Consider the following 25,245-nt stretch of genomic DNA (forward strand, 5'->3'; position numbering starts at 1 on the left):
CTTATCACAGACATAGCATGTTTCGTAAGTCACCGATACCGTACTAAACAGTTGCAGTTACTGCGCTAGCACACTGTACTAGCATTATGCATAATATGCATTCTGTGTGTACTGTGAGATGTTAGCTTTACGTTATCGTGTGTTATGTAGGCAAAACACACGCGGAGTCCGTACTATACGCGCTCGCTAGTACGTGAGTGCTCACTAATCACGTGGACGTTGGTGTAGTGACAGGTGATATCGGTGGCTGTCGATCGCTGTGCTGGCTGCTGGTAATCTGCAATGATGGCTGACAATTGTTTTGCTAAAAATCAAATGCAAAAATACGGATGGATGCAAGGTACGTATACGCCGCCTGTAAATAAACGTTGTATTAACGTAAGCTTCAATGGCGCTTATACTCGCTGCTCGACTCGGCTCTCGCGCAAGGATCGCTTCAGTCCCACACGCTGATAAATATGTGTGGTGAGTATGGATGCTACAGTACAGTGCTGTGCTAGTGCTACATTGTTAGTACCGCCCGGTAGTGGTAGTACCAGTGGGTGATTTCAAGTTCGGTGCTAGTGCTAACAACGTTAGTGCTATCTCAGCACTAGCACCGGTAGTTGGTGCTGAGCTGGGCTCGGTGTTGAATGTGGTCTGCTGAACCGAGCTCCGCCGCGCCGTTTACTTTGTGTTTAATAGCGATTTAGAATCTACGTACTTTTTCCCCATGTTATGACAACACACTAGACTACTCTATGTCACTAACCCGTAGGGATTATCATTTTCTTCATTTCAAGTTCGGTGCTGGTGTTAGCGTTGCTGTGCGAGACCCGGGCCCGTATCCACTTCCATAATAGATGCATGTTTTACGTTAGAAAGATCCGTCTGTCCGGAGGACTCTTTTATATTTTGCCATTAATGCTGTCCTCCGTAGACAGACGGAAGGTACAGTACCCATTGCTGTGGGGATGTTCTTAACCACTGACACTGTCTCTATGGAAAATTGGGTGAGGTACCTCACCCTTCTCGATTGCGTCTAATTCACGTCCCTAGGTCGGCAAATTTAATCTTGTATAGTGAAATCAACTATTCAAGAATACACTACACTCACCAGATTAATGAATAATCCAACATTTTGGTAGAATTTTCAACGTAAAACACACATCAACCAGCCCGTCGCGTCGTCACGTTCAAACTGCAGAAACATACAGTATGAATCTATCTAATGGCCAATCACATGCGAGGTAGTTTCTACGTGTTTTTTTCAATAAAACAAGTACCTCGCATTTGATTGGCTTTACAGATTCAAAATGGCGACTTACAGCTAGCGAACGGTCTTGTATACGGAGGGGATCCGTGAAGCCAGACGCAGTCTCCGCGAACATTCCCCGACGGACAGATACAGACCGATCTTTCGTTCAAGTTTTACGTGTAAAGTCTATGCTAATACAGTGGTTGCCCACGTAACGTACACGAACACTCCACATGCTCCAGACATGGCTATACAGTAGCGCTCACGGTAACCTGTGTCACTCCCGCGTATTCCCGCGTGCTTCGTCGAGTGGATAAATCGGTGTTCGCTTCCGACATACCTGCAGGGATACGCGGGAATACAGCGGGAGTACAACGCAGCGAGACCGCGTGCAATTTATCGTGTGGGAAACACGCCAAAACAGCCCGATGTACGATCAACGCAAGCCCGATGTACGATCAACGCAATGTATGAACAATGCTATGCTTCGCATGGCCGAGTGTGCGATTTGCGCTGTGTTGGCCTACAGGTACATCCTTGCATAGCGCGTGTGCTTGCAGACGAACCAGCGCAGTGACAGTTGCAATTATTTGCAGAGTAAGAAGAAAAGCACGCAAAGAAAGCTGCCTCATTGTAATTTAATTCCACGTGCCAGCACATCGTACTAGTAACTCGCACGGGAGGGATAGGGCCCTGTAAGCAGCGAGGTGAAAGGGACTCGATTCTACCTTCCTGTCAGTCCACTGCACAAAACTGCAAAGCAGTATTACGAATGGAGCGATGTTACAAGCACGTGATTTCCCGAAGTTTTTTTCTAGACTCACAGAGAAATTAAAAAAAAAAAAAAAAAAATCTTTCTTTTCGACTTCGTGCACTCACCTAGTGACATATTTCCTGAGAAGAGTTCTTCTATCTTTGTTAATAAATTCACATCGAACCATGCAATAATTTTCCAGAAAAAAAAAGATTCATCTTTAAACAATAAAATACATATTCTTGTACGGAGAAAACCTTGTGAAGAAATTACTACATGTACGGTATCCGTAAATCGCTACTCATTCTCGGGGAAGTTGCACATCTCTCCCGTACTCAGTGGAGGAGTGTGGGAGAAACGCGGGAGTTACAAAGCACGCGGATACGAGAGTTTACAAAGATCGAACCCTAGGGTGTGAGGGGAAACGCGGGAGTTACAAAACTCGCACCCCTCCCGTACTGAGAGCATGGTGTGCGGGAAACGCGGGAGTTACAAAGCTCGGATAACAAAGATCGTACCCAACCCGTATTAAGAGCAGGGTGTGAGGGAAACGCGGGAGTTACAAAGCTCGCACCCCTCCCATAGTGAGAGCGTGTTGTGCGGGAAACGCGGGAGTTACAAAGTTCGGATAACAAAGATCGTACCCCACCCTATTAAAAGCAGGGTGTTGGAGGGAAACGCGGGAGTTACAAAGCTCGCACCCCTCCCGTACTGACAGCGTGTCGTGTGGGAAACGCGGTAGTTACTATAAAGCTCGTCCCCTGCCGTATTATTTTGTGCCCGTTTACTTTTCTTTTTTTTTTTTAATCAGGTGATGAAACATCGTAGACCAGAAAAATAACAAAAAGCCTTTCTATTTCTTTTCTAATTTATGCACTTTCTCTACTGTTATCTAATCTTTTTCTGTTCTTCTTCTTCTTTTTTCTTCTTCTAATTACTGTCATTACAGTAGGCCTATTAGTATCATCACAACCTTGTTACTATAACCTCTGTAATTTTCTTTTGTGCAAGCAACAAACTATCTTTCTCTATCTTTCGTCTGCATGAGCACCAAGTGTTTTCTTTATTCAAGGGAAAAAGAAAAAAAAAAGCAAAATCACAAGCGTTGCGCTCAATCTACTTCCTTACGTTTATTATTGAGAAACTTAAATACAATGTATATACTATAGCAACGATTGTACTAGAAATGCATATCAGCATCAAAATAAGCCCATTTTCTATTATTCCTTGAGTTACAATAATCTCGCATCCTTTCCTTGCTAACTCTATACCAGAGGAGGGATTACGGGGTAATTTCAAAGTTCGCACTCTCTATTCAGTGGAGTGCGCTTCTGCGGTAAACGCGGGAGCACTAATCTCTCATCCCTCTCGTGATGCTCAGAGGAAGTTGAGGGAATACGCGGGAGTTACAAAGCTCGGATAACAAAGATCGTACCCCACCCGTATCAAGAGCAGGGTGTGAGGGAAACGCGGGGGTTACTATAAAGCTCGTACCCCTGCAGTATTATTTTGTGCCCGTTTTACATTTCTTTTATTTTTTAAATCATGAATCATGTGACGAAACATCGTAGACCAACAGAAAAACAACAAAAATCCTTTCTATTTCTTTTCTAATTTATGCACTTACTCTGTGACACATTTTCTGGGTAAAGTTCTTCAATCTTTGGCAATAAATTCACATTCATACTTTTCTCGAAAAAAAAATGGGTTGCACAATAAAGTTGAGGGAATACGCGGGAGTTACAAAGCTCGGATAACAAAGATCGTACCCCACCCCAGGGTGTGAGGGAAACGCGGGAGTTACAAAGCTTGCACCCCTCCCGTACTGAGAGCGCGTTGTGCGGGAAACGCGGGAGTTACTATAAAGCTCGTACCCCTGCCGTATTATTTTGTGCCCGTTTACATTTCCTTTTTTTGTTTAATCAGGTGATGAAACATCGTAGACCAACAGAGAAATAACAAAAAGCCTTTCTATTTCTTTCATAATTTGTGCACTTGCTCTGTGACACATTTTCTGGGGAAAGTTCTTCAATCTTTGGCAATAAATTCACATTCATACTTTTCTCGAAAAAAAAAAGATTGTGTTGCACAATTAAGCAATGAAATATTCTTGCTCACATTTTCTTCTCTACAGTTATGGTTTAATGAGAAAAATGGCGTTATTTCCTTATAGTTTAGGCTTTATTGAAAAAAAAAAGGTATGGTTGGATGTTTTGTGATACAACTGACTTACACATTTGCACCAAAAAGTGATATCCTGAACATTTTTAAAATCATGATCATCAAATAGATACAGTAAAATGTAATATATGATTTTTGTTTCCTATATCCCTGTTTTCAATTAGATATAATTGCATTTCCTCAATTTCACAAGCTCTGAATCTTTGATCTAACAGTACCATGAATACAAAGTGCCTACATTTTTTTCTTTTCTTTTTTAGTGGCCTAAATCACTTAGCGATAATGGTATATACTATAGTTAACGCATCATGGTGTGATAGAAAATTATTTTCTGGCACGGGGTATATCCCTTTCTCATTTTCGCATGAGTGACATAGCTCGTATCCCCCTCCCATATTGAGAGTAGAGAGTGCCCCTCCCCCAACTGATACTTCATAAGTGATATCCAGAGTGTGTGATTACACGAGTGACGAGGTTCGTATCCCGCCCGTATTGAAAGTAGGGTGTGCAGGATTACGCGGGAACTTCAAAGCTGATTACCCCTCCTGTATCGAGAGAAGGGGCGCGGGAATACGCGGGAGAAACAAAGGTCGTCAACTTGCCTGTATTGTGATTACAAAATGCGGGAGCACGCGGGAGCTTCAAGGGTCATTACCCGTCCCCTCCCTTATTGAGAGTTAAACAGGGAGAGCGGGACTACGCGGGAGCTACTACCTTTCTTCTCATTTACATGACCACTTTCAGTGTTAATGCCTTCACAGACCACAGGCAGTTATTGAAATTATATAATAGGCATGCTTTATTTTCACTTAAAATGCTCCTCACTTTCACGAAGAGTTTGTCGGTATTTATCCTCACTTCCTTGACAGAATGCTTGCCCTTCCCATGTCCATCGACAAGCTCCGGATCTTAAATGCATATGTTAAATATATTCTGATGAACGCTATTAACGAAAGCTTACCTCTCTGCCACGACACGGAGTGATCATGCATTTCTTCATCTGGCGGCAAAATATTACATACGGTGAATATCCAAATGATGGCTGTACACCCGGGAACTTGAGTCGTAACGTGGCAAGCAAAATCCTCGACGTTGTTGCAATATCAAGTGTATATTGTAGATTTCATTGACATCCAATGAAGTGAAAAGGGAAAACTTGTCACATAGTTTCATAACCTTACTAAGTGTTCATCACACGCAGACGAAGAAAAATTTGTCAAGGCAAACCTATGGTTTCACTATGCGTTCACTTTTTGAATTGTATTCAAATAATCTATTCTGTACTATCCTTAATCTGATCAATCTTGCTGCTCTTCTCTGCGTCTTCTAGTATCATCGTAACTTCGTTTCTTTTACCTCTTTAATGTCCTTTCCGATAGGCGATAAGGCAACTGTCTTCTCTATATTTCCTCTGAGCACCAAATGGTTTCATCAGTCAAAAGAAAAGAAAAAGAGGAAGACAAACAGCGAGGAGCTCGATACGCAATTTATATACATTCTTCGTAGAATATTCATGTTTTGGCAGGATATTGGTCCTGGCAATCACTATAATGTCTATTTCATGTATTTATGAACTGTGCATTCTTTTCTTCAAACCCACCAGTTATCAAACTCATTTTCTTTACTGGAGTAACAGTAACAGTAATGTCGCATCCTCCCCTTGTTAAGACAGGATACAGAGGGGCAATTTCAAAGTTCGCACTCTCTATTCAATGGAGTGCTCTTCTGCGGTAAACGCGGGAGCACAACACTGATCTCAGACTCCTTTCATGATGTTCAGAGGCTTAAATGTTAAAGGAATACGCGGAAAGTGCTACCAGCTCCACAATACTTTGGGTGCTGAGGATTACGCGGAAGACACAAAAGCTTGCACGTATACCCCTTCCATATTCCTCGGAGCGAACGCGGGAATCGCGGGAGCTACAAATCTCGACTCCTCCCGCGTTCACAGGAGGTTCTGAGCAAATACAAGCATACACAAATCCATTCCAGAATTTTATTTTCTGTTACATTTAGTCCTATCCATGGCCACATTTTTTCGGGATTGTGGTACCGGGAATTTTATATTGTACTTCTTCCCATCCACAAGCTTTGGTTCTACTAATCATTTTTTTTTTCCGGAAACTTTTTTTTTCATAGTATACATGTAATATGGCAAACCTGTAAATCCATCAACAGATTACAAGTAGTTTTTGATTTGATCTGCATTTTGATAACAGTAGTTACAAAAATCCATGGGAAGAGGGAAACTTGTCAAATGCATAGTATTCAGCATCCACCTTAAACAAACAAATGCGTTCATCTTTCGAACCTTATACTTACATCTTTACACCTGTTATCTAATCAGTCTTTTTCTGTTCTTCTTCTTCTTCTTCTTCTTCTTCTTCTTCTTCTTCTTCTTCTTCTATACTGTCATTCGTATCATCACAACAACCTTGTTACTATGATTATAACCTCTGTAATTTTCTTTTAGACAAGCAGCAAACTGTCTTTCGCTATCTTTCCTCTGCATGAGCACCACGTGTTTTCATTATTCAAGAGAAAAAATCACAAGCGTTGCACTCTTAATCAATACTTTCTTGACAGAGTATTTGTTATGGCCGATTTTGGTCCGGGTCATCAGTAATGAACATGGGAACCATTTTTCAAACTCACCAACTTAAGATCTATATAGACATGAAGCAGAGAGGCGGAACTGCTTGAATTGATGCACTATAAACTATGGGTATATACGGTTATATTTACTTGAGAAACTTTAGTATAATATAGCAACGACTGTAGACATGCATATCAGCATCAAAGTAGGTCTATTTTCTATTATTTCTGGACTTAAATAATCTCGCATCTTGTACTTGTTAAGACTATTATATTACACAGAAGAGGAGGGATTACGGGGTAATTTCAAAGTTCGCGCTCTCTATTCAGTGGAGTGCGGTAAACGCGGGAGCACTAATCTCTTATCCCTCTCGTGATGCTCAGAGGAAGCTGAGGGAATACGCGGGAGGTACAAAAGCTTGCATGCCTTCCGTGTTCACTGGAGCGTACGCGGGAATCGCGGGAGCTACAAAGTTTAATCTCGACTCCTCCCGTGTTCACAGGAGGTTCAGCGTGAATGCAAGCTTACACAAATCCATTCCAGAACATACTTTTTTTGTTTTTGTTACATAGGTCCTGCATGGCCACATTTTTCGGGATTGTCGTACCAGAAATGTTATACTGTACTTCTTCAAATCCACAAGCTCCGGTTCTTAATAAAATAATAAATAATCAAATATGAAATTTTATACAATGTATAAATATATACATTTTTCGGAAACGTATATAGTAATAAAAGATGGCAAATTAATCCCTCGAAACATCACAAGTCTTTGTTTTTATCTTTTAGTTTGATAACAGTAGTAACAAAAATCCATGGTTAGAGGGAAACTTATCAAATCACTCAGCAATATTATTCAGCGTTCACCCAATAAACAAAATAGCATGCGTTCACCTTTTGAACTGTATATACTCACGATTATTTACACCCGTTATCTAATCAAATATTTCTCTGTTCTCTTCTTCTACTTGTTACTGTCATTAGTATTATCATAACAACTTTGTTACTATTAACCTCTATAATTTTCTTTTGGACAAGCAACAAACTAACTGTCTTTCTCTATCTTTCCTCTGCATGAGCACCACGTGTTTTCATTCTTCAAGAGAAAAATAATCACAAGCGTTGCACTTAACCAATACTAGTCTTTCTTGGCAGAGATTTGTTATGGCCGATTTTGGACCGGGTCATCAGTATAATGAACATGGGAACCATTTTCTTCAAACTCACCAGCTTGAGATCTTTTACAGACATGAAGTATATTGGGAGGCGGAACAATTAGAATTAACGCATATTTTATTTGAGAAACTTCAGTATATTATAGCAACGACTGTACCAGTCTTGCATAATCAGCAGCAAAGTAGCTATAGTATAGGCCTATTTTCTTTTATTTCTGGAGTTAAACTTAATAATCTCGCATCTTTTACTTGTAAAGACTATTATACAGAAGAGGAGGGATTACGGGGTAATTTCAAAGTTCGCGCTCTCTATTCAGTGGAGTGCGGTAAACGCGGGAGCACTTATCTCTCACCCCTCTCGTGACGCTTAAAGGAAGTTGAAGGAATGCACGTACCGGAGGTACAAAGATTGCATCCCTTCCGTGTTCATTGGAGCGTACGCGGGAATCGCGGGAGCTACAAATCTCGACTCCTCCCGCGTTCACAGCAGGTTCAGCGTGAATACAAACTTACACAAATCCATTCCAGAATATTATTTATTTATTTATTTTTTTAACACTCGTCCTGCTTGACCACAAGTTATTTTCAGGATTGTCGTACCGGAAATTTTATACTGTACTTCTTCAAATCCACCAGCTCTGGTTCATAATCAAATATTATACATTTTTTTTTTCCGTACACGTTTTTTCTTCTATATATCAGATGGCAAATAAATCCCTAAAAACATTACAAGTCCTTGTATCATTCATTTTGATAACAGCAGTAACAAAAATCCATGGTAAGAGGGAAATTTATCAAATCATATAGAGTATTCAGCATTCACCTTAAAGGACAAGTTCACCTTCATAGACATGTGAGTTGAGTGAATGCAGCAATATTAGTAGAACACATCAGTGAGAGTTTGAGCAAAATCGGACAATCCGTTCAAAAGTTATGAATTTTTGAAGTTTCTGCTCAGTCACGGCTGGATGAAAAGACTACTATAGCTTGTGATGTCACATGAGTACAACGATATAAAGAAAGAATAAAGAAAATTCAACACATTTCCATTTTTCTCCCATAACAAAAGAACACTCAACTTCTCTCTTTCAGAAGGCAGGGGGAATAATATTACCCTTAACATACGTCAGTAGCAAGTCGAAGAACTGTGCACTTTATTCAAAAAGTAAAGTTTTGTGAAATTCTCCTTTTATTTTCCTTATATAGTTGTACGCATGTGACATCATACACTGTAGTAGTCTTCTCTTCCAGCAGTGACTGCGCAGATACTTAAAATATTCATAACTTTTGAACGGATTGTCCAATTTTCCTCAAACTTTCACTGATGTGTTCTACTAATATTGCTGCATTCTCTCAATCCTTATGTATATAAAGGTGGACTTGTCCTTTAAAAACAAACAAATACGTTCATCTTTCGTACTGTACTCACATATAAATACACCAATCATCTTACCAATCTTTTTCTGTTCTTCGTCTTCTACTTATTACTGTCATTATTACTAATATCATAATAACTTTGTTACTACAGTATAACCTCTATAATTTTCTTTTAGACAAGCAACAAACTGGTATCTGTCCTCTGCATGAGCACCAAGTGTTTTCATTATTTAAAGAAAAATATCAAAATCACAAGCGTTGCCCTCTACTTTCTTGACAAAGTATTTGTTATGGCCAATTTTGCTCAGGGCCATCACTAGGTAGTAATGAACTTGGAACCATTTTCTTCAAACCCGCTCCAGCTAGAGATCTTAGACTTGAAGCAGGGAGGCGGAATTGCTTGAATTAACGCACTATCAATCTATGGGTATATACGGTTAATACATACATGTATTTGAGAAACTTAAGTATACTATAGCAACGACTGCATAAGACATGCATATCAGCATCAAAGTAGGCCTATTTTCTATAGTTGAGTTACAATAGTCTCGCATCCTTCACTTGTTAACTCTATACCAGAGGAGGGATTACGGGGTAATTTCAAAGTTCGCACTCTCTATTCAGTGGAGTGCGCTTCTGCGGTAAACGCGGGAGCACTAATCTCTCATCCCTCTCGTGCGTGATGCTCAGAGGAAGTTGAGGGAATACACGGGAGGTACAAAAGCTTGCACCCCTTCCGTGATCATTGGAGCGTACGCGGGAATCGCGGGAGCTACAAATCTCGACTCCTCCCGTTTTCACAGCAGGTTCAGCGTGAATACAACCTTTTATACACAAATCCATTCCAGAATATTTTTTATTTTTATTTTTCATTTTTAACACTGGTCCTGCTTGGCCACGATTTTCAGGATTGTCGTACCAGAAATTGTATACTGTACTTCTTCAAATCCACCAGCTCTGGTTCATAATCAAATAATTGAGGCAATTTTGTTTTCCGTACACGTTTTTTCTTCTAGTAATATCAGATGGCAAATAAATCCCTAAAACATTACAAGTCCTTGTATAAGTTTTGATAACAGCAGTAACAAAAATCCATGGTAAGAGGGAAATTTATCAAATCATATAGAGTATTCAGCATTCACCTTAAAAACAAACAAATACGTTCATCTTTCGTACTGTACTCACATATAAATACACCAATCATCTATTCTTATCAATCTTTTTCTGTTCTTCGTCTTCTACTTATTACTGTCATTATTACTACTATCATAATAACTCTGTTACCATAACCTCTATAATTTTCTTTTAGACAAGCAACAAACTGGTATAACTGTCTTTATCTATCTGTCCTCTACATGAGCACCAAGTGTTTTCATTATTTAAAGAAAAAAATATCAAAATCACAAGCGTTGCCCTCTACTTTCTTGACAAAGTATTTGTTATGGCCAATTTTGCTCAGGGCCATCACTATAGGTAGTACCGGTAATGAACTTGGAACCATTTTATTCAAATCCGCACCAGCTAGAGATCTTAGACTTGAAGCAGGGAGGCGGAATTGCTTGAATTAACGCACTATATAATCTATGGGTATGGTTATATTTGAGAAACTTAAGTATACTATAGCAACGACTGTACTAGACATGCATATCAGCATCAAAGTAGGCCTATTTTCTATAGTTGAGTTACAATAGTCTCGCATCCTTCACTTGCGAACTCTATACCAGAGGAGGGATTACGGGGTAATTTCAAAGTTCGCACTCTCTATTCAGTGGAGTGCGGTAAACGCGGGAGCACTAATCTCTCATCCCTCTCGTGATGCTCAGAGGAAGTTGAGGGAATACGCGGGAGGTACAAAAGCTTGCACCCCTTCCGTGCTCATTGGAGCGTGCGCGGGAATCGCGGGAGCTACAAATCTCGACTCCTCCCGTGTTCACAGCAGGTTCAGCGTGAATACAACCTTACACAAATCCATTCCAGAATATTTTTTATTTTTATTTTTTATTTTTAACACTGGTCCTGCTTGGCCACAATTTTTCAGGATTGTCGTACCAGAAATGGTATACTGTACTTCTTCAAATCCACCAGCTCTGGTTCATAATCAAATATTGAGGCAATTTTGTTTTCCGTACACGTTTTTTCTTCTAGTAATATCTGATGGCAAATAAATCCCTAAAATATTACAAGTCCTTGTATTATTCATTTTGATAACAGCAGTAACAAAAATCCATGGTAAGAGGGAAATTTATCAAATCATTAGAGTATTCAGCATTCACCTTAAAAACAAACAGATACGTTCATCTTTCGTACTGTACTCACATATAAATACACCAATCATCTATTCTTATCAATCTTTTTCTGTTCTTCGTCTTCTACTTATTACTGTCATTATTACTACTATCATAATAACTCTGTTACCATAACCTCTATAATTTTCTTTTAGACAAGCAACAAACTGGTATAACTGTCTTTATCTATCTGTCCTCTACATGAGCACCAAGTGTTTTCATTATTTAAAGAAAAAAAATATCAAAATCACAAGCGTTGCCCTCTACTTTCTTGACAAAGTATTTGTTATGGCCAATTTTGCTCAGGGCCATCACTATAGGTAGTACCGGTAATGAACTTGGAACCATTTTCTTCAAATCCGCACCAGCTAGAGATCTTAGACTTGAAGCAGGGAGGCGGAATTGCTTGAATTAACGCACTATATAATCTATGGGTATGGTTATATTTGAGAAACTTAAGTATACTATAGCAACGACTGTACTAGACATGCATATCAGCATCAAAGTAGGCCTATTTTCTATAGTTGAGTTACAATAGTCTCGCATCCTTCACTTGTTAACTCTATACCAGAGGAGGGATTACGGGGTAATTTCAAAGTTCGCACTCTCTATTCAGTGGAGTGCGCTTCTGCGGTAAACGCGGGAGCACTAATCTCTCATCCCTCTCGTGATGCTCAGAGGAAGTTGAGGGAATACGCGGGAGGTACAAAAGCTTGCACCCCTTCCGTGCTCATTGGAGCGTACGCGGGAATCGCGGGAGCTACAAATCTCGACTCCTCCCGTGTTCACAGCAGGTTCAGCGTGAATACAACCTTACACAAATCCATTCCAGAATATTTTTTATTTTTATTTTTTATTTTTAACACTGGTCCTGCTTGGCCACGATTTTCAGGATTGTCGTACCAGAAATTTTATACTGTACTTCTTCAAATCCACCAGCTCTGGTTCATAATCAAATAATTGAGGCAATTTTGTTTTCCGTACACGTTTTTTCTTCTAGTAATATATGATGGCAAATAAATCCCTAAAATATTACAAGTCCTTGTATTATTCATTTTGATAACAGCAGTAACATAAATCCATGGTCAGTAAAGAGGGAAATTTATCAAATCATTAGAGTATTCAGCATTCACCTTAAAAACAAACAAATACGTTCATCTTTCGTACTGTACTCACATATAAATACACCAATCATCTATTCTTATCAATCTTTTTCTGTTCTTCGTCTTCTACTTATTACTGTCATTATTACTACTATCATAATAACTCTGTTACCATAACCTCTATAATTTTCTTTTAGACAAGCAACAAACTGGTATAACTGTCTTTATCTATCTGTCCTCTACATGAGCACCAAGTGTTTTCATTATTTAAAGAAAAAAATATCAAAATCACAAGCGTTGCCCTCTACTTTCTTGACAAAGTATTTGTTATGGCCAATTTTGCTCAGGGCCATCACTATAGGTAGTATAACCGGTAATGAACTTGGAACCATTTTCTTCAAATCCGCACCAGCTAGAGATCTTAGACTTGAAGCAGGGAGGCGGAATTGCTTGAATTAACGCACTATATAATCTATGGGTATGGTTATATTTGAGAAACTTAAGTATACTATAGCAACGACTGTACTAGACATGCATATCAGCATCAAAGTAGGCCTATTTTCTATAGTTGAGTTACAATAGTCTGGCATCCTTCACTTGTTAACTCTATACCAGAGGAGGGATTACGGGGTAATTTCAAAGTTCGCACTCTCTATTCAGCGGAGTGCGCTTCTGCGGTAAACGCGGGAGCACTAATCTCTCATCCCTCTCGTGCGTGATGCTCAGAGGAAGTTGAGGGAATACGCGGGAGGTACAAAAGCTTGCACCCCTTCCGTGTTCATTGGAGCGTGCGCGGGAATCGCGGGAGCTACAAATCTCGACTCCTCCCGTGTTCACAGCAGGTTCAGCGTGAATACAACCTTACACAAATCCATTCCAGAATATTTTTTATTTTTATTTTTTATTTTAACACTGGTCCTGCTTGGCCACAATTTTTCAGGATTGTCGTACCAGAAATGGTATACTGTACTTCTTCAAATCCACCAGCTCTGGTTCATAATCAAATAATTGAGGCAATTTTGTTTTCCGTACACGTTTTTTTCTTCTAGTAATATATGATGGCAAATAAATCCCTAAAATATTACAAGTCCTTGTATTATTCATTTTGATAACAGCAGTAACAAAAATCCATGGTAAGAGGGAAATTTATCAAATCATTAGAGTATTCAGCATTCACCTTAAAAACAAACAAATACGTTCATCTTTCGTACTGTACTCACATATAAATACACCAATCATCTATTCTAATATCAATCTTTTTCTGTTCTTCGTCTTCTACTTATTACTGTCATTATTACTACTATCATAATAACTCTGTTACCATAACCTCTATAATTTTCTTTTAGACAAGCAACAAACTGGTATAACTGTCTTTATCTATCTGTCCTCTACATGAGCACCAAGTGTTTTCATTATTTAAAGAAAAAAAATATCAAAATCACAAGCGTTGCCCTCTACTTTCTTGACAAAGTATTTGTTATGGCCAATTTTGCTCAGGGCCATCACTATAGCTATAGGTAGTACCGGTAATGAACTTGGAACCATTTTCTTCAAATCCGCACCAGCTAGAGATCTTAGACTTGAAGCAGGGAGGCGGAATTGCTTGAATTAACGCACTATATAATCTATGGGTATGGTTATATTTGAGAAACTTAAGTATACTATAGCAATGACTGTACTAGACATGCATATCAGCATCAAAGTAGGCCTATTTTCTATTATTTATTGAGTTACAATAATCTCGCATCCTTCCCTTACTCTATACCAGAGGAGGGATTACGGGGTAATTAAGTTCGCGCTCTCTTTTCAGTGGAAAGCGCTTCTGCGGTAAACGCGGGAGCACTAATCTCTCATCCCTCTCGTGATATTCAGAGGAAGTTGAGGGAATACGCGGGAGGTACAAAAGCTTGCATGCCTTCCGTGTTCATTGGGGCGAACGCGGGAATCGCGGGAGCTACAAATTTCAACTCCCCTGCGTGTTCACGGGAAGTTCTGAGCGAATACACTAGTCAGGAGGTAAAATCGAGACTTGTCAAATCATATGAAGATGAGAGTTCACAAATGCGTTTATTTTTCGAATCGTATTACATCGTCTGTGTCTACTCTTTGCCTCCTCTTGTAATCATAATTTTTATTGTCTCCTCTCATTTTGCAAGGGGTCTGTGCCGTCCATTTACTCACTTCACAAAAGCTAATTCCAATAATCATTTATGTCATTCATGACATCATAATTTTCTTTTAGCTCTATAATTTCCTTACGGATATTTCTAAGCGATACGACAGTTGTTTTCTAGCTCTATTTTTCATATGAGCACGGTATGGTTCCTAACTTTTCATATAACTTCAGCAAATTTAATAAACAAACAGTGCAACGGGCCGCAGGGCGCTCAACAAATTGTCGATCGCGCGTGCCAGCTGTTGTGATCGCATTTTTCTCGACAGGTTGTGAGTATCAATGACATTTCGGGGAATACACGTTCTTTAGGGGCTACACGTGTTTTCATGGTTCTCTGCTAAACTTTATTCTCTGACGTTCGTGGCATAAAGTTACGGCAAATATATAAGCCAGAAGTAAAGCAAACAAATGGAAATTTAAAAAAAAAAATCTTTCTCGTACGTTGCCTTACGCTGTGACAGGGAATTAACAGCTGATACGAACTAGCACAGGCTTATTAGCCCATGCGGTACCAGAAACACATGGAAGGCAATATCATTATTTTATTATCATTATTATTATTATTATTATTATTATTATTATTATTATTTTTGGTACTGCCAACCAATCGACTCGGCGGTCATAAGTTCGACAGCACGGTCGGAGAACTAGATGTGAGACACAGGTGCGTAAGTTACCAGTGGGCCTACAAACTGTACTTTACGTACCTACAGGAATACTGTAGGCCTACTACTATCGCAAAAAACACATCGTGCTGTTTTCATGGGACTGGAAATCAATTCGACGTTCTGCACAAACTGTCATGTTGCATTGATTCTTGCCGTTCGATGCCTCCTCGGGACTCGCTCGAAATGAGAAGGTAACGATATTATACCGTTGCGTTCGTGGTCCAATGCGAATGTCTTCTAGTCTTTAATGATATGTAGCATAAATTAAATTTTACTTGGGTTTTGCTGGGATTGATTCCACATTTGTTTTTCAATGTACCGAATTGTACAAGTTTTGTACTGTGATTACGCCACTCGTAACACATACAGTGCACATTGCGTCGTCAGGAACAGCACTACAAGCACAATGTTGAATCGCGCGCTGCTAGCTGTGCTGTGCACAGTGTGCATGCATGCTGCAATCGCGATCGTACAACTCGCACTCGCTCGTGTGGGCGGGAGTTCCCTGTACTGTGTGCGGTATTGTCGCGATTTTTGGCGCCGCACACATCGTCCACGGACTTGCGAAAATTCTGCATGACAGAGCGCGGGAGTACGCGGGAGGACGCGGGCATACGCGGTAATCGCGGGAGTGACACGGACCCCCACAGGTTACCGCGAGCGGGACTGTATACAACAGAGCCTGGGAGCAAAATTAAGATAGCTGTATTTTGGGGAATGGATGAAATTTGTGGCATTTTAATCCGTCTTCCTTACTATATGTCTTAAACTAAGCAGTTTTGGCTACATCTTTTAATATTTGACTGTAATCACGAGCCATCACTTTTTTCGTTGTGCAATTCCATTTTCAAATTCCATTTTCCCAGGCCCAGCAGCAGCCAACACTCAACAGCCAGATACGAACATTGAGAGTGAAAGGTCTAGCCAGCGTCATTCGGTGGAATTTTGTGATACTATCGTCTGAGGATGACAGACAAACTAGGTCTAACGTTAGAATTAGATCCACATGCACAGCCGGCCAGACACGTCGACACAGAATCGATGAAAGTTCAACTTGACTTGAGTTTGCCCTATACATGTAGTACATGTATAAGTTACCCTGGGGCGCTCCTAGCTTCACACAGTTATACTGTGGGAGCACCCGGAGTCAACAGAGTGGTGTCTCTGTATGATGAAAAAAGTATCACAAATTTAAAGGGACTGTACAGTACTTGTGGAGGTGGGGATTCATGTTTTGAACATTCCTAAGTGAGATAATGAGAAACCTCTTATATTTCATAAGAGGTTTCTCATGTAATTTTAAGAAGGAACCATCACTTGTTTGATGAAAATTGGTTTTCAAATGGCTGAGATATCTAAAAAAGTGTTAATAATAAAGGTGACAGGCCACGCCTTTTATTAGGATCTCTTTGTTTCACCTTGTTTTTGGATATCTCAGCCATTCCAAAACCGATTTTCATCAAATAAACTTTTGATACCCCTTAGAATTGCATGCTCTTTGACATCTCATAGAGTGGTTTCTGAATATCTCGCAAAACGTTAAATGCTAAATCCTCACCTTGACCAGAACTGTACACACCCTTTAAGTGCATCTACAAGTGTCCTATTTTACCAGCAAATGGTGTACTTTTATACTATTAACTTTTAAACTGCAAATGGTAAATTATGCCTGCGCTATATTTTATATATTCATGTATAAATGTATAGGATATGAAGATTTTATGTTATTGTGACATGAAATGATGAGATGCTGTATTGTGTTCACTATTGAATGTCATTCTCACAGGGAAAGGCCTAGGAAGAACTGAATCAGGGATAACTGATGCCATCAAACCAAAACTTAAGTTCGACACTGCAGGGGTAAGTAAAATATAGGAGAGGTAATAACCTGAATGCATGTGTAGTCTGGATACTAGTAATGTACACTCTGAACCTTGCTTGCTGCACCTTTTCTTCTTCTTTTCTTGTGGGCAATAATGTGCATAGCACTGTTAGCAGTCTCTTTTCTTCAAAAAAGAAAAGAAAGAAAAGAACAAGGAAAAGTAGAAATTACGCGGTGCGTAATATATGTCTCCGCCGGAAGTAGCATTTTGTAGCAAAATGTACAATATAGGTATAAAATCAAGGTCAAAGGTCAAAGAAGTCAAAGGTCAAAATTCTGTGTAGAAGTTTTGAAGCCCTCACCTAGTGCCATCACATAAAGCAAACGGAATCAAAATCGGGTTAGAAATGGCGAAGGAGTAGCATTTTGTAGCAAAATGTACAATACAGATCAAAAATCAAGGTCAAAGGTCAAAATTCTGTGTAGAAGTTTTGAAGCCCTCGCCTTGTGTCATCACATAAAGCAAAGGGAATCGAAATCGGGTTAGAAATGGGGAAGGAGTAGCATTTTGTAGCCAATGTACAATATAGGTCAAAAATCAAGGTCAAAGGTCAAAGAAGTCAAAGGTCAAAATTCTGTGTAGAAATTTTGAAGCCCTCACCTAGTGCCATCACATAAAGCAAACGGAAGTGAAATCGGGTTAGAAATGGCGAAGGAGTAGCATTTTGTAGCAAAATGTACAATACAGGTCAAAAATCAAGGTCAAAGGTCAAAGAAGTCAAAGGTCAAAATTCTGTGTAGAAGTTTTGAAGCCCTTACCTAGTGCCATCACATAAAGCAAACGGAATCGAAATCAGGTTAGAAATGGCGAAGGAGTAGCATTTTGTAGCAAAATGTACAATATAGGTCAAAGGTCAAGGTCAAAGGTCACAACTGAAATTCTGTGTAGAAGTTTGAAAGCTCCCATGTAGTGCTATCATATAAAGCAAACAGAATCAAAATTGGCTCATAAATGACAGAGAAGTAGCAAATTGAAGATTTTGATCACACACGGACACACACACGGACAGACGGACAGACAGACACACGGACACACACACGTACGGAGCCCATTTCATAGTCCCCTGCTCGAACTCGTTCTGCGGGGACAAAAAGTAAACCAGGGAAAGAATTAAACAAGTCCCTTCTTGTTGTTGCCAAATAGAAGAGAAAGCATGATTTAATTTGTTGGTAGAAATACCAATCTATACACCTTGGGTTCTGTTTACCTTTGGGAGCAGTGATTTAAAAAATGTTCAAGGTATCACATTTGATGCATACAGTGTATGTGAAAGTCTGTTGTATCGCAAAACGCCCTACCATATAAAATTTCTGCAGTAAAACCTAAAATATAGGGAGATATCAGTATTTTTCTTAATAAACCATAACTGTAGATGGTTTAGTCTGGAAACATTTTTATTATATCTATTGTTCACATTTTTTTTATTTAACAGTACTTAACATTGATTATACAGATTCAATTTTTTACAGCAGTTGTTTCTATCCCTAATTCACATTTTAGAACTATTTCAAAGCACTTATGCTAGGTTTTTGTTTCATCTGCAAATGGTAAATTATGCCTTTAACTGGTATTAAGGCATCATACATTTGCCTTATCCATGGTGGTATACTGTGTTTTCTTCATGCAGATGGGACACAATGCAGGGGAGCAATTCTCTTTCCACTGGTGGGATCATGTCTTCAATTCAGCAGCCAAGAACATCTCTGTCGAAAACAGTGAGGTAAAGTAATGCGCTTTGGTACTACACTGTAGTTTGATCTCTTTCAGGATGAGAAGCTGTGGCATGTTCAATCGTTGGCTCATTCCCAATGTCGAATGGCTTGCCATTGAAGAAATTAGCTGAAAGACCATACAAACCAGAGGTATGTTTTCTGTTGACCTACTCATTTTGGGGTTGGGGTCAAAACAAAACTGAGACTAGCATCAGTACCATCATTAAAAGGACTTATCTAAATGGGAGCAACTGTTGTAGGAGCAAATGTCATAGAACCCACTAGAGGAGACGTCACTGCAACTTGTGCGACTCAAAAGACCAAGAAATGGCTTGCACGTTCACCAAGAAGGCGACTCCAGGGCGATGTCAGAGATGTTTCCAAACAACATTACAACCCAGAAGTCGTAAGGACATCACTGCGACATCTCTAGATGTCTTCTCTCTGCAACGTCTCCACTTTGCCGCTGATAGGTTACCATAGGTCTCTGCGAGGTGGCAGTGCCAGGTCACCACCTAGTATCCAAGTCGGTGGGATGCCCACTTTAGTTTGGCTAGAAAGTAAACATCCAAGCTGGACTGACATCAGTCTCCAGTCAGCATGATTCATTCTTCTCCATCAAGTCTGCCACATTTTAAAGAATAGATGGCATGCAGCAAAAGTGAACAACAAATGGTATCATAATGATTGTGTAAGATTAATGAACAGCTATACAATGTACTGCTCAGGTTCTGCATTTTGGTGGTGCATACTTTTGACCCATCTAAACTACCAGTAAGTAGCACATGCTGAGTTTGTACTGTGTGTACACTCTTCAGCAGATCCTCTTTCTCTTTCCCTTTTTGTCCCAATTATTCATTTCATGAGCACATACTCATTCTTTCTAACCCTAATGCAGGAAGGCGTGAAGGTCAGCTCAAAAGGAAACAAGGACGACCTCATATCAAACAAGCGAAAGACAGCAAAAGTCAAAGCAAAGTCTCTTCTTTATGGATCTTTTGTGAAGGTGCGTGACAACATTTACTCACTTTGTACACATTTGTGCCAAACAGCTTGATAAGATATAAGCCTGATGAAAAAATGCCAAGCATAAATTACTTATGAATTGAGTTCTTCTGACAAATCTAAGTGTCCCAGGAGGGATTACAAATTATCCCATTTTGTTTCCCAAAACCTACCATATATGTGAACCAAACTGTTGAGCAAAGACAGAGGGCCCTGTTTCATAAAGCTGTTCATAAAGTTACGAACAACTTACGAGCGACTGGTGATCAGTTCTGATGTGCTATACTTATAAGAATTTCCATAATTCAGCACAAGAACTGATCACCAGTCGCTCGTAAGTTTGTTCGTAACTTTACGAACAGCTTTTTGAAACACCCCCGCCCTCCCCCCGTTCTATTCTATTTGTTACATTGCAGCTTTTAAAGAAATTTTGCCCTGTAAAAAAACAAAACAAAAAATATATATGTATAAGTTAGGATAATAAAAAGAAATGCATTGCAAATACAGTGGGAGTGTCTCTGTACATATAGCAGGACAAGGTCTTAATGACTACATTTCTTGAATTCCAGAGCATTTGAATATATATCCTCTCTTCCCTCTTCTTCGATTGTTATCATGTTACTCAATTATTACCAGCTTTGACTAGATAAATTTTGTGGTATATTCATACAGCATGTAGCCATAGATATGTAATCAAGGTTTCCCTTTCTGATGTTGTTCCATTATGTGAACTGGCTGTAATAGGAACCACCTTATAGAGCCATCAATTGATTTATATTTGGAATGTATAGTGCAATTCTTCTTCTTTTTTTCCCCCTTAGTTTTTATTTAGCATGCTTAGTATGTGCACCTTTCACAGTTCTTAGCCAAGCTGTAATATTTGCTTTCAAAAAGCTCTATGTACTTTAATACATCAATGTTTTCTGTGGTATGCAGTGTTTTGTGGCCCTTCCCTTTGGTCTCCCAAAGGAAACAGGGAATGCAATTTAATCTCACCAAATATGTACCGATACTTTGCAACTGATACTTCAATTCACATTTGATTGTCTTCATCACAGCATGGCACCATGAAGGCAGATGGATTGATCTCCCAGGAGAAAACCTCACTGTCATCATCGTCAGAGGACAGTGAGAGTGACGAAGATCCACCAGAGTCCTACGAGGGAAATGACGAAAGATTGTACAAAGCTTGTGGAGGGAGGACCGCCCACAAGTAATTCCTTACTTCACATTTCAGTTGAAGATATGTAACTAAAATACAGTGCACTCCTGTTTTAATGAACACAGTTTATGATAACAAATGTATCATCACAACAAAATAAAGATTCAGGTCCCAAAATATCATCTTTACACAATATACTGTTTGGTTAATGAAATTTTGATAAATGAAAGAAAACCACCGGTCCCGAGGACTTGACTATAACAGGGGTGCACTGTATCTAATTGCCTACATAATTGTGTACATAACAACCAAACTGGAATGTGGGGACAGAACACTGACACCATAATCCTGTGAGTGCAGTAGTTTATCATGAAGAATGAGCTGGCAAAGCAAGTATCACTGAGTTTAGATCCATGTGAGTTGCATGTTAATAGCAAAAAAGCAAATAACTATTCCTCCAATCAACTATGATGTTTAAAATTAAGTTCACTTTCTTGTTGCTCTATTCTAGAAATCTTCAAATCAAATGAAAGCGTATATAGGCAGTATTGTAGTCTAATTTGTAAATATAGGACAGGCATGTGAGGTGTAATACATCTGTACAATGTGTTGTCATTTCAGATCAGATTCCCTTATGGGAACTTGAGATTATGAGGCTATTTTTTTATGCAAAGTAAGGTTTTGAGATTGGGGAGCACTTCATTTAAAACTTTGGTATCATCTTTTGTGGTTTCTTCTCAGGGGAGCCAGGCATGGGCTTCATCTGTCTGGAAAGTTGAAACGAATCCAGATGCAAGAGAATCATCATGGCAACCGCATCCAGAAGGTAAATCATGTGGTAAACGTGGAAACAAAAATGGAGGCTGATGATAGTGGAAGTTTAACGAGAAAGGAGGATGGAGGAGACTCTGCCAGAAGAAGAGAAAAGAAAGAAAGGAAAAAGAAGAGGAAGCATGATAGGACAGTATCAGCACAAGACAGTCAAGGAGTTCAGTGGAATTATGATAGAACTGGTGAAGAGATGGATGATTGTGCTAATGGAGAAATGGTGCCAGCAGAAGAGGAAACGCCTAAGAAGAAATCAAAGAAGAAGCAGAAGAAACTTAAAAGGAGTGGAGAAGAGGATATTAAGAATGGTGGACTTCATGCAAAGGAGACCTCTAAGAGACCTGATGACAGTGTTGGTGTTGAAAGGGGTGAGTTAGAAGTGACCAAACAGCAGGAGAGAGTGGTAGATGATTATGATTGTCAGACATCTAGTGCCATGGAGGCTACATCACGCAAGAAGATAGACGATATACAAACCAATGATGTAATGGTGTCAAATGAAGATGAAATGCCCATCAAAAGGAAGAAAAAGGGCAAGAAAAATAAGAGGAAATCCAAAGAGCATAAAGATCGTAGTAAATCTCCAGGAGACGACGAAATGGGAGAAGTAGTTGATAATATGACAGAGGTAGCCAAGTGGAAGAAAGATGTGGGTAGTGATGATGCAAGGAAAGATGAGGATATAACCCGGAGAAAGAAAAAGAAGAGTAAAGAGAATGCAAGATGACAGTTCTGTGTAATGGCTGAGCACTTACAGTAAGAGGTAGATGTGCTACAGTTATGTATTTCATACAGTTGTATGTAGACTGATTGGGTGTAAAATTACAGTTTTCCTCCTGAGGTGCATTAAGTGCAGTGAAGATTGTACCTCACTCTTTAACACGTCTGTTTTCTCAATTGCCTTTAGGCAGAGTGAGCACCTCTTGCATTTAACTTAATTAGGCATTGGAGAAAGATCCTGTTTTGCTATCATATGATTTTAATTGAATAAATGACAATACAATGTACATGTACTTTGTAAAAGCTTCTGACATAAAACTACTGACATTCTGATGGCATTGTTAATTTTCATATCATAAATTCCACCAGTTTATGTAAGAATACCTGTTTTTCTCGGGCAATTCTCAAAGCAATACCAGCAAAATAAAAGATGTCTCATTTGTCATGTTTATAGTGCCTAAGTGGTGTTTTAATGACGGCATCGTCTTGAAAACATTATTCAAAGCAATTAGAGGTACAATATATGACAACATAGGTGAAATTAAAACACATCTTCAGTCGAACCCCTGTAACGTTTAAAATCAAACACAAATGTATCACTCATACCAAGCAATGTTACTTTGTGATGCATTTGGCTGTCATCCATATCATCTCAGTGGTACCAGAAAATGTAGTTTGCTTAAATTCTTATGGAATGCTGATGGTGCTGTAAATGGGAAATTTGAACTTACAAAAGAAACTTAAATGGGATTCAACCATTGTGCTCAGGAACGTGGTAGCTACTCTGAAAAGTCAATGGTGATTCCAGATTCTGACAGGGAACAGGTTAACTGCAAAGATGTGATGCAGGCGACTCCTGTTATAACAAAAGTCCTTAATCTAATCATAGGCAACATATAAATTACCAGCATATAAAGATATACGGATATTATTTCTACACCAACCTTTTACAATGCATGTAACCTTGTTTGTTATAATGAGAGTGCTCTGTATTCTTCTTCAAAATGTCATCCCCGCATTTAGTCGTATTTCAGTGACAAACTTTCCAGTAATGTTTGTAACTCTATGTCGAGAAATTTGGTTTGAATAACCTTACTTATACATGTGTAATGCAACACAACACAATGACTGAATGTGTCTACCTCATTGTACTACATGTACATGTATCATGTGTATTAGGGAATGCCCTATTTTTTGCTATCTTCTCATTCATTCTGTATATCACCACAGACATTGTATGGGTGTACATGTATTTGAAAAGGGATATGAAGCAATATAAGTTCAAGTCTGTAAATAATTGAAGAAAATACAAGGAACAAGAGGAAAATTAATCTTCATAATGAGAACAATGTCAATTACAGCTGTATTTGTCTACGATTCTACGATGTGAAACTTTGGAGTTGTGACTTTGTCTGTTGATCATATGCAATGTAATTACACCCTCTTACAAGATATTTATTGATGTATTGCCACATGCAGCCCTAGAAAAGAACTACATGTAATACATATGCATATCCAATATGCGATCATTTACAATACAGTGTATGGCGTATTGTATGTCAATGGTGTGTTTGATTTTTGGTGGTGTCTGTGATTCAGTGATGTGCTGTCTTTGAAGTTCCAGTTCTTGTCATGGGCAAGAGTCATACGAGAGTGTTTGAAGGTGCAAGTCAGTGTATGAGTCAGTCATGGACCCCTTTTCAGCTGGAGAAAGTGAGAGAAAACAACAACAACAACACCCTAAAGTATGGATAACTGTAGAGCAAAGGTTGGCATTGGTTTATGGTTAATTCAGAAATGTCCATGTTCTTCTTCTTCAGTAATCACTACTTGTTTGCCTGTTTTGAGATGGAATGTGGCTACTCAGAAGCTTTTGTGAGGTGGCCTGTAACAAAATTGGGGATAGGGAGGGTCCATGTATGTTACAAATCTGAGCAAAAGTTGCGAACAATGTTACACCCAAGATCTTTGACAGTTTGTCACAGACTCCAAGGATTGTCCAAAACACCCCTCCCTCACACACACATATTAAACAAAAGAGAAGAAAGAAAAGAAAAGAAAAGAAAAGAAATGTTCTTTCAGTGGGAAAGGGCAATTATGCGTGGACTACACTACTCCCCGTTCGGCTCTGTATTGTTCTGTTTTCTCACAAACAATACATGTATAGGGTATTGTAAGGCCTACACCACGTCCTAGCTGAGGTTATCAAGTACACTGTACTGGCAGTAATCATTCCATTTTATCCTCAATATATGTATTACTCTGTCTATTCAAAGATGGAAAAAAAAAACCTGAAAAAGTTGATATTGTTGCGCTGGTGCTCAACGAGTAATGCCCTCCGTTTTAAGCTTTCAAATGACATGAAACAAGTAAATGGATAAGT

The 25,245-nt window shown here is 39.2% G+C and overlaps 1 protein-coding gene across 1 annotated transcript; it reads left to right on the forward strand.

Annotated features, from left to right (window-relative positions):
• Nucleotides 1-211: 211 nt before the first annotated feature.
• Nucleotides 212-24,391, forward strand: LOC140237637 (uncharacterized). The gene is made up of 6 exons (XM_072317563.1): nt 212-340; nt 17,339-17,412; nt 19,063-19,155; nt 20,046-20,153; nt 21,211-21,365; nt 22,056-24,391. The coding sequence occupies exons 1-6, from the start codon at nt 283-285 to the stop codon at nt 22,867-22,869; spliced, it is 1,302 nt and encodes a 433-aa protein (XP_072173664.1). The 5' UTR covers nt 212-282; the 3' UTR covers nt 22,870-24,391.
• Nucleotides 24,392-25,245: the final 854 nt, after the last annotated feature.

The sequence above is a fragment of the Diadema setosum genome, chromosome 14 (assembly GCF_964275005.1).
Source record: "Diadema setosum chromosome 14, eeDiaSeto1, whole genome shotgun sequence".
Taxonomy (NCBI): domain Eukaryota; kingdom Metazoa; phylum Echinodermata; class Echinoidea; order Diadematoida; family Diadematidae; genus Diadema; species Diadema setosum.

What these genes read in the sequence shown, in the direction of transcription:
- LOC140237637 (XM_072317563.1), top strand. Translation starts at nt 283, where the DNA reads ATGATGGCTGACAATTGTTTTGCTAAAAATCAAATGCAAAAATACGGA. An exon ending in TTAAGTTCGACACTGCAGGG is followed by an intron (nt 17,413 to 19,062) that starts GTAAGTAAAATA and finishes TTCTTCATGCAG; the next exon opens with ATGGGACACAATGCAGGGGA. An exon ending in TTTATGGATCTTTTGTGAAG is followed by an intron (nt 20,154 to 21,210) that starts GTGCGTGACAAC and finishes TCTTCATCACAG; the next exon opens with CATGGCACCATGAAGGCAGA.